The 15940-nt window shown below is 50.0% G+C and overlaps 1 protein-coding gene across 4 annotated transcripts; it reads right to left on the bottom strand.

Annotated features, from left to right (window-relative positions):
• Positions 1-949: 949 nt before the first annotated feature.
• emsy (EMSY transcriptional repressor, BRCA2 interacting) lies at positions 950-15315 on the bottom strand. Of its 4 annotated transcripts, none has more exons than XM_084473845.1 (20): positions 15107-15315; positions 13929-14037; positions 13556-13655; positions 12978-13052; positions 12551-12726; positions 12176-12328; positions 11093-11379; positions 10577-10817; positions 9956-10177; positions 9475-9624; positions 8952-9131; positions 8452-8588; positions 7868-8041; positions 7223-7424; positions 6655-6828; positions 5783-5998; positions 4547-4701; positions 3479-4177; positions 2635-3213; positions 950-2128 (listed from the first exon to the last, which is right to left on the bottom strand). In XM_084473845.1, exons 1-20 carry the CDS (start codon positions 15107-15109, stop codon positions 1946-1948), a joined length of 4215 nt encoding a protein of 1404 aa, XP_084329971.1. In that variant the 5' UTR covers positions 15110-15315; the 3' UTR covers positions 950-1945. The 4 variants fall into 4 exon arrangements, with proteins under 4 accessions (XP_084329971.1, XP_084329970.1, XP_084329973.1 ...); XM_084473844.1 differs by having other exon boundaries at positions 8452-8598; positions 8956-9131; XM_084473847.1 differs by having other exon boundaries at positions 4589-4701; positions 8452-8598; positions 8956-9131.
• Between the last annotated feature and the right edge of the window lie 625 nt (positions 15316-15940).

Below are 15940 nucleotides of genomic sequence, written 5' to 3'. Positions count from 1 at the left end.
ATGGTTGTATTCTTTCTCTCCAACTTGCCCAATAGTTTCTCTCTGCTAAACTTTCTCTGTTCTGTAATACAATTAGTATACATTGTTATTTAATAAGGTTAGGGTTAAGGACGTCATCAAATAAAAGACAAAACTGCAGAATATGTGTGGCTTAAAATATGATATAAATCACCATTGGTCATTTTGTATGCTTTTTGTATGTTGATGCTTTCTATCTGGTAGCAATTAATTTAAGTAAGGTCTCACTAAAGTATGCTATATCCCAAATATTGGATTTAGGGTTAGGTCTCAACGCTCTCTCTCTCAAAGTGTTGAGAAGATATTAATGATATATTTTACTTACATAGCAATGAGTTACACATGCCTGACATTATCAAGGCAAGCATTCAGTAATTATAGCTATGAATTTGAATAATTACCCAGCAGTTCTGTAAATCCAATATTTGGGATATAGCATAGTGCATTGAGACCTCACTTAAATGAATTGCTACCAGATAGAAAGCATCAATGGGGAACAGAGGGGAATTCTACATAGCCACCTTTTTGTATTCCCATTGTCATTACTTTGATCCCTATGTCACACCTTTCAGTTTCGCTTGGCTTATCTTTGTCTCCCTCACCAGGATATCGGTGGAAAATCCCTGCGTATTAAATTACAGGGAGCCAGGCTGTTTAGGCAAATGCAAGCAGGGAAAAAACCCTACTTGAATTACCAAGGTCAAAGAAGATGTTGTATGAGGCGTTTTGAGTGAACTGAAAGCAGGATGAATAATAAATGTTGACTTAGCAAACTAGCGTAATAAAACAACAAAGAAGTCAGAAGATGAGAGACTCTGCATTTGCTTAGTCGAGCTAAACTGTGACAAAGCGATTCTGTATGGCGTTATTATGTTCTGCTTCACTGTTCCCACCCTAGTCTTAAAAAGTGCTCCACATTTAAAATGACACGTTCACGAGTGCTCATAGCTGGTTTATTGAACAGCGTAAACATTTTTTTTTTCAACTTGTCTTCTAGTTTGAATAATATAAAGGCAAGAAAGACAAAAACAACAATAGGTAAAGCTATGACTATGCAAAACAAATGCATACTTTTGTTTTCTCCCTTCAGCGCAGTTTACCAGAATGTATTTTACAAAAATGGTATATTCTTCAACACCTTTGTTTAGTCAGTTAAAAAGGACAATATCACAAATATTACACCTTTTACTTCTTCATCCCAAGTTGTTTTTCTCAGATCGTATTCTTCTTGACTGATACATTTCTCATCTCCAACTTCTTTCCAAGGTCATTTTAGTAAAATAAAAATCACTTAAAAAATGTTTCTCAGAAAACGATGGTGGGGCAATGCGTGTTAACCGTACGCGGGATACAAAGTCAAAGCGTGTCATCTGAAACAGCCGTAGTCCTGAACATTGTTGATACTCTTCCTCAACAGATGTACTCAAACGCAGGGCCAACAGCCCCAGGTATATATACGGATGTCTTTCACCATCAAAACACTGTTTAATCTCCCCTCCGAGGCCACGCTGTCCTGTCCTCTCGGAAGGCTTTGCTTGCTCTTCATCAATGTGCTGCTGGTCCTGAATCGTTTCCCAAACATATTCCTCTGAGCTGTGAGTCCTACGTCCGGTCTCATACGCTCACCCGGCGACAGCCAGGGGAAATGTCCATCTCAACTTCACTCATAGAAAGTACTGTACACTTTTATACACAAAAAGCTCTACGTTAGAACTGGGTTACCGAATATTTGTGTTTATAAAAAAATAAAATAAAATAAAATTGAATAAAATAAAAAGGAACTGAAAAAATAAAAGTGATGTTTGGGATCCACCAATCACGGGGAATATATGGCAGTGGTGTTGGGACAGTTTTAACGGCGCGTGTGTGTGCGTGTTTGTGTGTGTGTGTGTGTGTGTGTGTGCGTGTTTGGTGTGTGCGTGTTTGTCTAGGGCGGTCCAGCCATACTGCTGTCGTCATCATTGCTGCTGCTGTCCACCTCCTGCTCCATCATGGGGCAGTCTCGGTCAAGCTGCTGGCTGGTGTAGTTGGTGATCTCCAGGAAGCCGCTGGGCTCCACCACCACGTTGGACTGGCTGGAGTCCGGCAGGATGGAGAACTGCGGGATCACCTGGGGGAAGCCGCCGCGCACCGGGGGCAGTGGTTAGCGTTGATACATCCGCGATTGCGTTGATTTTAATTTGCAACTTTTGTCTAACTGGACATTTGTGATGGGTTTATCCACCTAGGAACCATCTTGGTTAAAAAAACAACAACAGGAAACAGAAGGTGGTTTAGAACCAAGATGGAGGCGTGGTGAATAAGGACACTCTAATCATTCACTTATTTCCTCAAATTGAAGTCATTTTTCAATGAATGAAGCATTAAATAATAAATGAAGCAACATCCCAGGGACAGTTCTATCCGGTGGACAACGTAGCAATGGCGACTATGGTGTCTCTGTGCACAATACGAAGGAAGGGGTCTGCCCCTGGTTCCCAGCCCGCGTTCGTCCCCACTCTAGTGCCCTAGTCTAATCACTCATACAAGCTTGTCATGCGACTTTTCCAATCCTACGATCCCGGGGGGACGGACAGCGCCAGACACCCCCCCCCGGTGGACGGCCGGTGAACTCACCTCGATCACGTCCATGTCCTCCTTGTTCCTCTGGGCGGCCAGGGCCCCGAGGCGTCCGAAGGGCCCGCCCCGCTCCGCCTTCAGGTGGGCCGGGCGGTGGGCCACGGGCCCCGTGCTGCTGATCAGCTGGCCCGCGTCCATCATGTCCGAGGTGGCCGGCACCGCCGCGCCCCCGTCGTCGTGGTGATGGAGGTGGTGCTGCTGCTGGTGCTGCTGCTGCTGCTGCTGGTGGTGGTGGTGGTGGTGGTGGAGGAGGCCCGGGGCCTTGCGGTCGCTGGACGAGTCCACCACCATGGGCTCCACGCTGGGGTCGATCTCCGCCTCCATCATGGAGATCTTCAGGATGTCCGACGACCCCGAGGGCTTGGAGGAGGCGGGCTCGGCCGTCGCTGCTGCTGTCGCCGCCGCCGCCACCGCCGTTGCCGCAGACGTCCCTGCGAGCTTGGCTGCCGCCGCCGCCGCCGCTGCTGCCACCGCGTCCCCTCGCACGGCGGCAAAGTGCGGCGAGGACGAGTGGTGGCTCCCGCCGAACGTGATCTTGGTGACGGTGGCGCTCTGCGTGATGATTGGCTGCTGCTGCTGCAGCGAGGGTGAGACAGAGTGAGAGATTATCACGCCAGCTTGCCTTCGACACTTCGACACGGCCGCTACACCCCCTGTGCGCCATACACATCGTGAAAAGCAGAAGGGCAACGTGTACCCTGTTACATTAGGTTACCTGGTAGAATAAACAAAAATTTACAAAGAAAAATCAACCAGACCTTCGATTCACAAGTGAATCATTTCCTTGTGGAACCGAACGACCCTCTTAGGGTCGGTGCTCTGAGCTGGGGGCGGTACTGACCTGGCCGGAGGAGGAGGAGCTCTTCTCCGCGCCCACCGGGTGGTGGGCCTGGAGGGGCGGCGGCTGGGACAGCGGTGCGTGGATGGGCCTGTGGTGGGCCGTGGTGGGGGCCTGCTGGAGCCTGGGGAGCTGCGGCGTCAGCGGGGGCTTGGCGGCGGCGGCGGCGGTGGTGGTGGCGGGGGCGACTGTGGCCACAGGGGCCGCCTTGGGCCCTGGCTGACCCGCCGCGCTCACCAGCTTCTCTTTGGGACTCTGTGAGAGGGTGGGCGGGGCCGGGGGCGGCGGAGGCGGCGGAGGCGGCGCCGGGGTCGGCGTGGCGACGGGCTTGGGCGGGGGCTGCCGGACCAGCTTCTTGACCAGGCAGTGTGTGGCGGCGCCGAGGGAGACCACGGGCGACGACGACGACGACGACGACGACGACGAGGAGGGCGTGGCCGACGAAGAGGAGGGTTGGCTGATCTGGGGCCTGCTCTGCAGCTGGGGTGGAGGCGGGGGGGCGGGGGTTAGGGCGGCGGCGGCGGAGGCCGGAGTGGGGGCGGGCGCGGAGCTTGAGGCGGGCGGGGCTTGCGACGAGGAGGGCTGCGGGTGGGCGGAGGGCTGGCTAGAGCGGTAGAACAGGCCGGTCTGGGGGTCCAAGGTGTCGCCCTCCAGCTCCCCCGCCTCCAGCGTGCTGTGGGGCTTGGCGTGGCTGACGGGGGGCTGCAGGGAGACAGACGGAGCGGTTGACTGCATTGCGTGTGCTGAATCAGGAAAATTAACATCCCCTTTATGTGGCCTCAACCCACTTTAAAAGCAATATGTATAATCCACTCTTTTGTCCACTTTAATGTGTGTTGTGTTTAATTGGCTAGTGAACCAACTTATTTTAATATAGCTTTCATCACAAATCTTCTGCGTTACCTCGGCGCTTTTACGATTATATTTCAGACACGTAAATCATTAAGATTTCTCTTGAAGGGAAACGGATGATTCAGACTAATCAGCAGTCAGGAATGGCATAAGGTTTTCGGGCGATAACGTACTGGGACATTGCCACAAAACGGCGCTAAAGCCCGACTGTAGTTCTACCTTGAGGCCGAGGAGGGACTCTGCCGACGTGGTGGAGACTACCTTGGTGACCACGGTGAGCTGCCCGGGGGTCTTCAGCATCCTGCCGGGCTGCTGGGTGGACGACATGACCACGTCCTCTCCCTCGGAGGACACTCCCACCCGGCCGGCTTTACCTGCCACCACAGAGGTAAACAAATACAGATGACGTACACAGCTGTGGGCTGGTGGTTTCCACACTCAATCAAGGTTCCTCTTTTTGTTTGTAGAAGCAAATCGATGCCGGGAGAAAAAAAAAAAAAAAACCTTTTATGTGTTTATTACACGTAATGTTTTTACAACTTTCACTGCTCTGTCCTTCTTAAAAAAAAAAGAAGAGTAGCAAACCATTTTCTTACCCAGGGTTCAAATTTTAATTTTTAGTATCAAGTGCGGGAGACGCGATTCCCGGGAAATCTGAATCTGATCAAGACTATTTCCTGATTCCCGGGAAAGGTTATGATGGGAAATAAAATAAAATAAAAAGCGCAATGACTGCGCGACTATTGTTGTCATACGGTAACGTTGATGGAGGCGAAACTCGAGCCCTAGGAAAGGAACGACACTAAAAGGAAACAGCGAAACGCTGATCCTCCGGAGCCGGTCCGTGGACTCGAGCCACGCCTCGAGGACACACACAACCACGCCCGACACACACAACCACGCGCAGCCTAACTCTAGCCCGGGGAAAGGAGCGACACACACGGCGAAACGACTCCAACCACGCCGGACACAACTTAACTTTGAGTGATTATTCCCATTTACAGCCGCTGGCCAATCAGTTACCAGCAGCCTGTTTACGTCACACAAAAGTACCTACTCCGCTCGCTTGGAACCTCGACGGAGGTAGTACTAAAAAAAGTACCTGGTATTTTTTTTTTTTTTTAAGTACCTGGTACTTTTTTTTTTTTAAAGTACCTGGTACTTTTTTTTTTTTTTTTTAAGTACCTGGTACTTTTTTTGCCAATGGAAAAGCAAAAAAGGTGTGGCGAGTCGAGTCGAGTCAAGCTGGTACTGGCGGTGGAAAAGCGGCATTAATAATGGACTCCAATGATCCAAAGCAACTAAGCAACAGTGAGTTCAGATCCATGACCGGGAGCAGGTAGGAGCCCTGGGCATCTGGCTTACCGGGGGAACCCAACACAGTACCCTGGCCCCTACACTAACCCCTGCTGTGGTTCAAGCGGAGCTGTGACTTGGGGTTCAGTTGAAGCCCACCTGCACTGTGCTGCTCCGGGGCTGCGTCAGCCTCAGAGGAGGAGGGGGTGGGGGTGGGGGTGGGGGTGGGGGTGGGGGCGGTGGTGGTGGTGGTCGTAGTGCTGGGCCGGGGAGGAGCAGGGGTCTGCCTCTTGTCCTGGGCCTGCTGGAGGGGCACGGCCATCTGGCTGAGATCTATGGTGTGCTGCCGGGGCTTGGCATCAGCCCTCTCCTTCACTGGAACCCAGAGAGGAAAGCACACAATCAGGGTAGGAGGCGCAGTGTGTTGGGCTGCTCACCCACACCAACAGAAGCGTCACTGCAGTGATGCAGCAGAGGCAGAGGGACTAAGACAGGTTCTTTCCCAAGGCCATATTTCCCTGAATTTCGCCTAGGGTTCAATAAATTTACTATCTACCTATCTAGCTATCTATCAGGAACACTGACCTCACCTGGGCCTCCAACAGGTTTCACTTTCACACACACACACACACACACCTTTGCATATCCCTTATTTATCCACCCCTATTGCAAATAAGTGTTGCTTATTTTTACTGTAAATATCGTTGCTGTTGTTTTTGCAACAAGCATTGCCACTTACATTTTCCTGGAAATGTAAATTCCAGGAAATTCCTTCACTCATCAGTGTCGTCAGTTGCATCCTGCCAACTATCAAATAAATAGCTTATTCAGCATCTGGTCTTCATCAGAGGAGCCAGGGAAAGTTACTTAAGTGGCAAGTAAACACATTTTGTTTTACGACAAAGTGTAATTGTTCTACTTAATAATTAATTAATAATATAATTATTTGTATACCTGATGACGATAGAGGAAACAAACTGGTGTGTGTGTGTGTGTGTGTCTGTGTCTGTGTGTGTGTGTGTGTGTCTCACCAGTGGTCTGCTGCTGCAGCTCCAGCAGAGCCTTGATGGTGGAGGTGGCGGACTGGGACTCCCCAACAGACATGTCCTGGTAGATGATGGTGGTGGTGGGGCTTGACTCCACCACCTCCTGTTCCATCCAATCCTGCTCCCTAGTGGTCACCAGGTGAACTACAGGCTGAGAGTCTGGAGAGAAACCAAAGGGTAGACGGACGGACATGAGATGTGTGTAAAGATTTGTTGGTGTGCTTTTAAAGTACGGACAGCACTATCTACCTCTTTTTTATGAAAAAAAACTGAAACATTGTTTGGGAGCACACAGGTGCCTTTTCCTTGTGCAGTCAGTCAAATGTTGACAAGCTTACGTGGATTCAATGAAGATGAAACAAGATAAAACACTAATCACGGAGAAGGTAGATACGGGTGTCGTAGCAAAAGAACAGGACCGTAATAACAATAAAGAAAAAAGGAATACGAGTAAAGATTTACATACAGCATAAGTATATAAATAATACTAAATCAGTCAGTTTACACATTTTCTATTTGGGGGGGGGGGGGGGCGCCGTGACCTCCTGCGTACCCTGGGTGGCGCTGGTGTGCGGGGCGGCCTCGTCGGCGGGGGTCTCGTCCCTGGGCGCCGGCCCCTCCGCCCCGGGGGGGGGCTGGCTCTGGCCCGCCTCCGCCGAGGAGCGGGACGCCTGCTGCAGGGTCTCGCTCACCAGCTGCCGGGTCTGCTCGCTCACCACGGCCGCCTGGAACACCGGCTTGGGCTTGATCAGGACCTGGAAGACACACAGGACAGTTTGGAGATATATACAGTTGAAGGGGGGTCACTTTATATCCGCAAAAAAAAAACAACCACAAAATGTTTTAAATGATTTAACATACAGGGGCCCCACGAGCTGGACCGGGGGCCAACAACAGTGCATTGAAGAAAGAGGTTCATTTATTCATGCGATTCAATCGATTATCCAATCGGAGGATGACTTGAAATAAACAAATGAACCGATTGGCAAACAAACCGGGTCGAAGGGCGGACTCTACCGACTCACCGGCTGGTAATGACGGCGTGATTACCCCGTGATGCTTACACTGGAAAAGTCATGGAAAATGGAAACGCAAATGGGTTTGGACTGTGTTCAGAGGACGCCCCGGGTTCCAGCTGAACCCTGCGCTGATGGACCAGCGGCACCAGAGACCGCGACGCGGCGGCGGCTGGACTCACCTGCGTCTTGCCCTGCTGGCCGTACACGATCTTGGTGGGGATGATCTTGGTGGCCGTGGCCTGGGCCCCCGAGCTCATGCCTTTGGGCTGCGTGACGATCATCTTGGTGATGGGTCTGGAGGCGGTGATGATGGCCGGTTTGGTGCCCTGGACCGCCTGCAGGCTCTTTTCACCCTGCCGCAAGAGCGTACGGCGTCAGCAACGCAAACCACCAGACTCTTTCCCCCCCCCCCACACACCCTCCATACAGTAGAGTTACAGACGAGGAACACCTGTTCATAAACGCTCCATTTGTTTTGGGGTCCTGAACATCTGACCTTCCTCGGAAGTGCCATGAACGGCCTCAGTTCGTTTTCTTTGGCATGTTTTTGATGAATGTAGACGCAACTTTGTACCATTACTGGTAAAACTAATACAAATATCATCCAATGAAAAAAAAAAAAAATGAAATTGTCTGCTAAATGGTTAAATGTACATTGCAGCTTTCAGTAGGGGGGTCTCCCCAAGGTCTACGTACATGACCATGATTTCCCCATAGCAGAGAGTTTGCGGTGTGTGGTTTGATCAGGGTGGTGAATACTGACCCCAGCGTTGAGCAGCGTGGTGACCACGTTCTTGCCCGGCAGCCCCTGGATGGTGGCTCCTTTCCCCGTGGTCTTCTGGACCACGATGACGTTGGGCTTGGACGTCATTGGGATGGTGGTGATCTTAGTCGTGGTGCCTAGGCCAGAAAAAGAAAACAGAACAAATACAAATAAAAACCTGTATAAAAATCAAATCGCTCTCATCTTTTTAATGTAACCAAAACACTTCATCGCTGATATGACTGTTACAGCCAAATCACTGCCTCCCCTCAACCCCCACGGCCGCTACTATCTTTCCCAAGTCAAAAGGAAGAGAGTCATTGATGTGTGATTAGCTCTGCAGTAGCTCACAGAGGCTAAATTGTCAAAGCAGGCAACAGAAGTTGTACATCGGCTTTCCTCGTCAGGACAAGACTAAATAACCATTAACCTCCGTCCATATTCAAGGAGCTATTCTCGAATCAAGTTTAAAGTGGCGCCGGTAGACTCCGGGGTCTCACCAGAGACGATGTTGCTGCTGATGATCTTCCCGCCGAGCGTGGCCAGAGACTTGGGCACCACGGTGATGATGCTGCCGCTCGTGGTCTTCACATAGGTGGCCCCGGCTGCTGCCGCCGCAGCCGAGATGCGGGCGCTCATGTTGGGGCTGACCGTGGGCCTGGTGTAGGTGGTCTGGGTGGCTGCGGAATAAGCAATTATAAAAACACAAATAGGTTGGTTTTTGGTTTGTTCTAGGCTCACACATTAAACACAAGCCTCTCGTAGTCAAACAGATAAAAAAAAAACAAGGATCTGGTAGAATGAGGATCTTCTAGTGAACCCTTTTACTAACCCATCCCTAATACTAACCCTAACACATTAACTAACCTTACTACTAACTACAAGGGCTAGGGTTAGGGTCTGACGCTGGGACGGATGGGGGGGAACTGGAATCAACCGGGGGTGGACTGGGACTAATAGGGGGATGGACGGAGACTAATGAGGGGGTGGACTGGGACTACTAGGGCAGGTGTGTTGGGGTACCTGTTGGCTGGGACACCAGCTTGGTGCTCATGATGGCTCCGTTGCTGCTGACCACCATGATGGGGGAGGAGCTGCTGCTGGACAGGCCCACCGAGGACGGCTTGGGCAGGATCTTACTGGGCTGCACCTGCTGGGTGATGATCTTCACGCCTACACACACACACACACACACACACACGTGCGTGAAACAAATATCTTAAGCCATGACATGTACTGCGAACAAGATGACAACTTCATGACGAAACAACGGTTCCAATCTCTGTAGAGGTAGTTAGGCGAGGCTAATAAATCCTAGGAAACACAAACAAAAATGTAAATGTTTAGTATAGCAGGTTTCAAGACGAACCCCTGCCACCAGCCAATGGCGGATAGATTTGAGCCTTCACTGGGTTAGAAGAAAAATCTATACTTTTGCTGGTAGGCCAGTAGGAATACTAATGAATAAAACATGTATAGAGGGATTTTATAGAGGGGAATTTACCTGACTCTTGCTTGATCTGAATGGTGGGTTTGGAGCCGGGCAGGGTGGAGGCGGTGGAGGAGGAGGCCTGGGCCTGGTTGACGCTGATGGTGGAGCCCTGCTGCTGCTGCTGCTGCTGCAGCTGCTTGGGGAACTGGGCCATGATCTGGGTGGGCGAGCCCGCCATGGTCTTGGGGGAGGGCAGACGGGCCGACGCCACCTTCACGCCGGCCGACGCAGAGCCTGGGGGGGGGGGGGGGGCGGGGGGGGAGGACATTATTGTTTCGTGTGCGTGGTTACGTGTTAGGCGGGCTGAGTCTCAACCTCTAAAGAAATGTTAAAACTTTGTCACATTTGTAAAGTAAAAAGAAGGAGTCTTTATTTTAATTGTATTGGTATTGTGCAGTGACCCTTTCAACTAAAAGGTTTGCCTAAAATTAGGCTACGAAATAAATGGGCATGAAACAAATCGTATCCATCACTTTGCCGTTAGCGAACCTGCTACCTTACCGGCCCCTGGTAGGCCATCTTACATCTTTTATGCGACGAAAACGACAAACACTGTACCGTGCTTCACTATTAATGTTTTCACGTTTGATGAAGAAAGAAACGGATGAAAACGGTGAAGGTATGAACGCGTACACTGAGCGACGGTGGACATGACGGCCGCCGGGCTGGCTGACACCACCGCCGTCACGGCGACGGTGTTGGGGCTGGCCGCGCTGGGGAACACCACCGTCTGCTTGTGGCTGGCGGCCGTCAGCATGGAGGTGGACACCAGCTTGGAGAGGGCCGCCGCGCCGGCACTGTTGCCGTGGGAGTGGGACTTGGACAGGATGTTGGGCACAAAGTTGGAGCTGGGCGAGGTCGTCACGATGATCACCTGATCAGTGCGGTCGGGAGTATAAAATCAAATCAAATTAAATACAGTAAAATCCGGTGCAGTTTGGATGTTTAGAATTTCATATCATGAATAACAAATATAGCGCCGTGTTGCACCCAACTAGAAGGTGAAGATTCAAAAGGAAAAACTTCTGCAATCAATTAAACACAATTCACTCTTTTTTTTTTTTTTTTCTTCATATCCTCATAAATATCATTACTTAAAATAGGCCTGAAATATCTTGCTGTACGACCCGCCACTAGGGGGCGCCGTACCTTCTGCGTGGTGCTGCTGGTGCTCTGGATGGTGGGCTTGGCGAAGGTGATCTTGACGGGCGACAGGTGCGGCGGCAGGGAGTTGGCGATGCTCTGCATGATGTTGCTCATCTTGGGGCTGCTGGCCGACAGCCCCACCATGGGCGAGGCCATGGGCAGGCCCACGCCCTTGGAGATGGACGGCGCCGTCACCTTGGCGACCTCCTTCAGCACCACGGGGGAGGAGCCCGACGAGTTGGTGCGCCGGCGCTTGCGGGGCTTCTCGTCCTCGTCGGAGCAGCTCACGCCTGGCGTGAGAGAGAGAGAGAGAGCAAGGGGAGGGAAGGGGAGAAAGCAGAGCGAGAGAGAGAGAGAGAGAGAGAGAGAGCAAGGGGAGGGAAGGGGAGAAAGCAGAGAGTGAGAGAGAGAGAGAGAGAGGGCAAGGGGAGGGAAGGGGAGAAAGCAGAGAGTGAGAGAGAGAGAGAGAGAGGGCAAGGGGAGGGAAGGGGAGAAAGCAGAGAGTGAGAGAGAGAGAGAGAGAGGGCAAGGGGAGGGAAGGGGAGAAAGCAGAGAGTGAGAGAGAGAGAGAGAGAGAGAGAGAGCAAGGGGAGGGAAGGGGAGAAAGCAGAGAGTGAGAGAGAGAGAGAGAGAGGGCAAGGGGAGGGAAGGGGAGAAAGCAGAGAGTGAGAGAGAGAGAGAGAGAGAGAGAGAGAGAGGGCAAGGGGAGGTTAAGAAATAGAGAGAAGAGAAAAAGAAAGCAGGGGGAAGAAATAGAACTCGTAAGCAAAACTGAAATCCTCTTCACCACAATCGACTGGTGTCGTTCAAGTATCCAAGTAACATGACGACATTAAAGCCCTCTGTTGACATACATCACCACCGAGTCGGGTAGGGTGAGGGTGAGAGCATTACGACATTTGTGGCCAACGCTGAGCTAATCTGTATTTCCCCACTCCTGAGATGTACTAACGGGACGCTCATGGGCCCTATTCCCCTAGCGGCCATCGTGGCTCCCTCTTGGTTCTTAACTCTAACTGGCTGGGTGGGGGAACCGAAGGGGACATGGAGGTCAAGGGGTTTCCACTGCGGCCGTCGCCCACTCACTTTTCACGTAGACCGTGCTCCCGCTGGGCAGCACCACCACGTTAGAGGCCGGGCTGGGCGGCCGCGGCGACTTCACCGCCAGTGCCCCGCCCCCCGTTGCCGTGGCGCTGGTGGGGGTGCAGGTGGTGCTCGTGTAGGAGTAGCACACGACGACTGCACGGGCCGATGGGAAAATCACAATTTAAGGGTAATGCATATCAACAATAAGCATTCAACAGGGATGCATAACGACGTAAGACTGCGTTCCGAGACTACTAAATAATTGCGGCCTATTGGGAGAGAAAAAGGCACTCAGATTGACTTATATTTAAGTATGTTTTATATTTATATATATACTATATTATATAAACATGAATTCTTAACCGCGCCCCATACCTTCTTTGTTGCCCGTTTCAGCCGGCAACAGGAGGGACGCGTTCTGATTGGCTGTGGCGTTGGCCACTGCGTTGGCCGTCACCGTGAAGGCCGTCTGCGGCACCAGTCTGGGCATGAGCGGGACCAGGCGCCGCCCCTCGATGGACCACTCCGAGGCGCTGTTGGGTCCAGACATGCTGCGCCGAGAGACAACAAGGCGTTGATGACGCAACCCGAGCTAGCATGTTGAGCACGGCTTGCTGTGAGGGGCTGTCCTAGCTCTTTACACAGACTCAACACCGGAGGGACCAATTGTTATTAAAGTGAAGTCTAGTCGTTCTGGAGCTAATAGGGTGCGCCCGGTTGTCGGAGACGGGTGTGTTAAGTGTGTGAGTGTGAGCGGACGACGGGGGAGTGGTCTAGAAGGACTGGATGTTTATACACTCACTGGTAGGCAATAGTGGTGAGGCGCTCATCGTTGACCGCTCTGCGGACCTCGGCGCGGTGGCGCTCGGTGGAGATGCTGGGAGACGGGCAGATGAAAATAGTGTTTTTATGGATTGTTGTGAAGTAAGCTGCTTTAGCTTATGAGGAGGAGCATTTGGCCAATGGATATTCAAAGCCCCAACTCATAACACGTATGGTTTATTGCATGTTTTTTCTTTCATATACAGTACAACTATCAATCATATTTTACCCATGTTATCGTATAACAGCATAGTCATCATCCATAAATAACAATATTAACAACCAATTTTCCTTCTGCTCTGTGTCTTCACTTTTGCGACAACAAAATCAATGACCATTTTCTAAGAAACCGATGATTGCTTGATTCCTGATAATTTGACTAGTGTTAATAAGCTTGCCATTTGGAACACAATGGATATGCATGAAATATGTTATTGACATATTTCAACATTTTAACATTCGCGCCCATCTCTTAAAAGTGCCACCAAAGGATGAACCATGATCCCCGACTCTACACAACACCACAGAACCGGGTGGGACCCGGGAACCAGCAGTTACCCCAGGATCTTGGTGAGCTCCCCCAGTAGCTCCTTCTTATCCTTGGTGAGGTCACCTTGCGCTCGCAAAGCGCTGATCACTCCGGCGTAGGCCTCCAACTCTGAGGAAACAGACCCCCACAACGGGGACGGTCGTCGCATGAAAAGCGGTTGGCAGTGAGAAAACCTACGACGGCACAAACTTATTCGGTTGCTCGCTTTGACTTCACAATTTCATTTGCGACGGAAAGAAAATGATCTATTTAGTCAGGGAGCAGACAGCTTTATTGACATTATCCACTCTCAGGGTCCACCTCCTATTTCCATCCTGTCATCACACACACACACACACACACACACACACACACACATATTGGACTTTTGGTCAGCCTTACCCAGCTTGCGGAGTATCCTCTTGCACTCATCCCTGCCGAGGTCCAGTATGGTGGGCCACACCACAGGCATGGTGCCGGTCGCCAGGGGTTTCTCCAGCTGAATCATGGGCTGCACACAAAATGATCTCATGGTTTTAGCTTCCTCCAGCCAGAATCTGTGCTGAGAACTGATAGACCATACTGACAGACAGGGTCGATTAACAGGAGTGGCAGGCAGTAAAGACCTACAGATCTCAGCAGAATACAATGCCATGGTATCATACAGTATATAGAGGATTGGAGAGATTCTTGATAATAGTCAGCACAGTTTAGACCTCATTCACTCTTGATCCACTGCCACCACTGTGGGCACTGGGCAGGCAGGGTTACTTTAAGGACAGAACCAATGTCTTACTGTGCTCTTTCAGATTAACCTCCCTGCATGCTGCACACCCAACAAGATCCATCACATAGAAAATGTAGAGTAGCATAACTGATTTTAATTAACAGTTATTAGTGAGAAAATGTAAAATGTAAAATTTAAAATGTTATTCCCCTCAGTGCAGTTTCATAAGCGTAGATACAAATTGTAACCCAATGTGTGTGTCATTGTGATTGAAGTGGATAATTTTCAGAGTTGCGTACTCTGGTTGGGACTCTAAAAATACTGAAAAATAATAATGGATGCAGACTTGCACGCTGGCTGTGTTCTACAACTTTAATTTAGACAGGCGTAATGTGTATCGCAGCCATTTCGGCCTTGCAGGTTCGAGCATTACAGAGCTGGGTAATGCGAGTCTTGCAGCAAAGGTGAGCGCGTCTGCTACTGAACAGACACGACAGGGATAGTAAACAAAGCAAACCAGCGACACGATTATATATACATTTAGCTCGGTGTTCGCAGTTATAGATAATAATGTAGGCCTTATAAATAGGCGTACATATTATTTGTGTTTATTGTTTTGGGTCATTAGATGCACCGATGTATTGTCTTGCTGTAACACAGTGCAAACATGTCAGCTGCCATCATTTTTTAAGTGTTCTTATCATGTCATGCATGGCCATCGCTTCGAAAGATGTATTAACGCAAAGCAGTAATATCCCGCTTGGATAGATTTGCTGTCTCCAGATGTCTTTGGTTAGCTGTACAGCTAACGGGCTTCTATTCGTAGCTTTGTTTATACAATCCCAGGCCTTACCATCACTTAGTGGAGCTGCTTCAGATTCTGGCCGATGATCTCTCCGTCCAAACGACCGTGGCTGACATTCAACATGACATGTATCATATCAATCGCTTGTGTGAAAGCGCTGTTCCGTTGTAGAAACACTATCTTAATCTCTATATCCTTGTCAATAGTTGGGTTTGTTTATGTCTTTGCTACCCGAAGCTACCGGATGCTACCCAGCAGTCGTCTTCTTCGTCCATATTGGTACTTCCGGTGATCTCGCGGGTAGCATCAAGCATACGCCGCTACTGCCAACTGGCGCTGACGAGCCGAGGGGCCGCCACCTTGGACCGGTCGACTCAGTGTGATCTGTTCGGCTGGTGCAATGAACTGTCAGCGCTTTTAATTAATCGTACCTCACTGAATATCAAACTGATTTTCACGAGTTTTTTGTTTTTTTTTGCTGCAAAGGTCATACATGTAGCCATGATACAGGACACATGGTTCGGCTTGTTTTAATATTCATAGTGAGTTTAACAGTAATAGAATATTCTGATAGATGATATAAATCAAAACTGGGAACATAATCCCTGAAAAGGGGGAAAAAATGAGACATTTCCAGTTTGACTAGCAATCTGATTGAAAAACATAATGTGTCTTCAAAAACAAAACGGGGACAGGTCGTTTTTCTGTATTTAGCCAGGGACAGGCAACCAAAACGGGGACGTCTGGTCACCCTATGATATGCGATGTAGGCTATGATAGGTATTTTGCAAATCACACACTATAAATATGATAGAGAAGCAGAAACAGGGGCAGTAAATTCAGCTATTTTAATAAGTTGAAGAAACAAATAATATATGATTA

The sequence above is a fragment of the Micromesistius poutassou genome (genome assembly GCF_964030765.1).
Source record: "Micromesistius poutassou genome assembly, chromosome: 10".
Classification (NCBI taxonomy): domain Eukaryota; kingdom Metazoa; phylum Chordata; class Actinopteri; order Gadiformes; family Gadidae; genus Micromesistius; species Micromesistius poutassou.
Note: the sequence above shows the minus strand (reverse complement) of the source record. Positions and strands in the feature narration are given on the sequence as shown.

Bases quoted from the DNA above. Each gene is read 5' to 3' on its own strand.
- emsy (XM_084473844.1), bottom strand. The intron at 9,625-9,955 runs GTAAATTCCCCT...GTGTGTGTGTAG, and splicing joins TCAGATCAAGCAAGAGTCAG to GCGTGAAGATCATCACCCAG. The intron at 9,132-9,474 runs GTACCCCAACAC...CTTATTCCGCAG, and splicing joins GCTGGTGTCCCAGCCAACAG to CCACCCAGACCACCTACACC.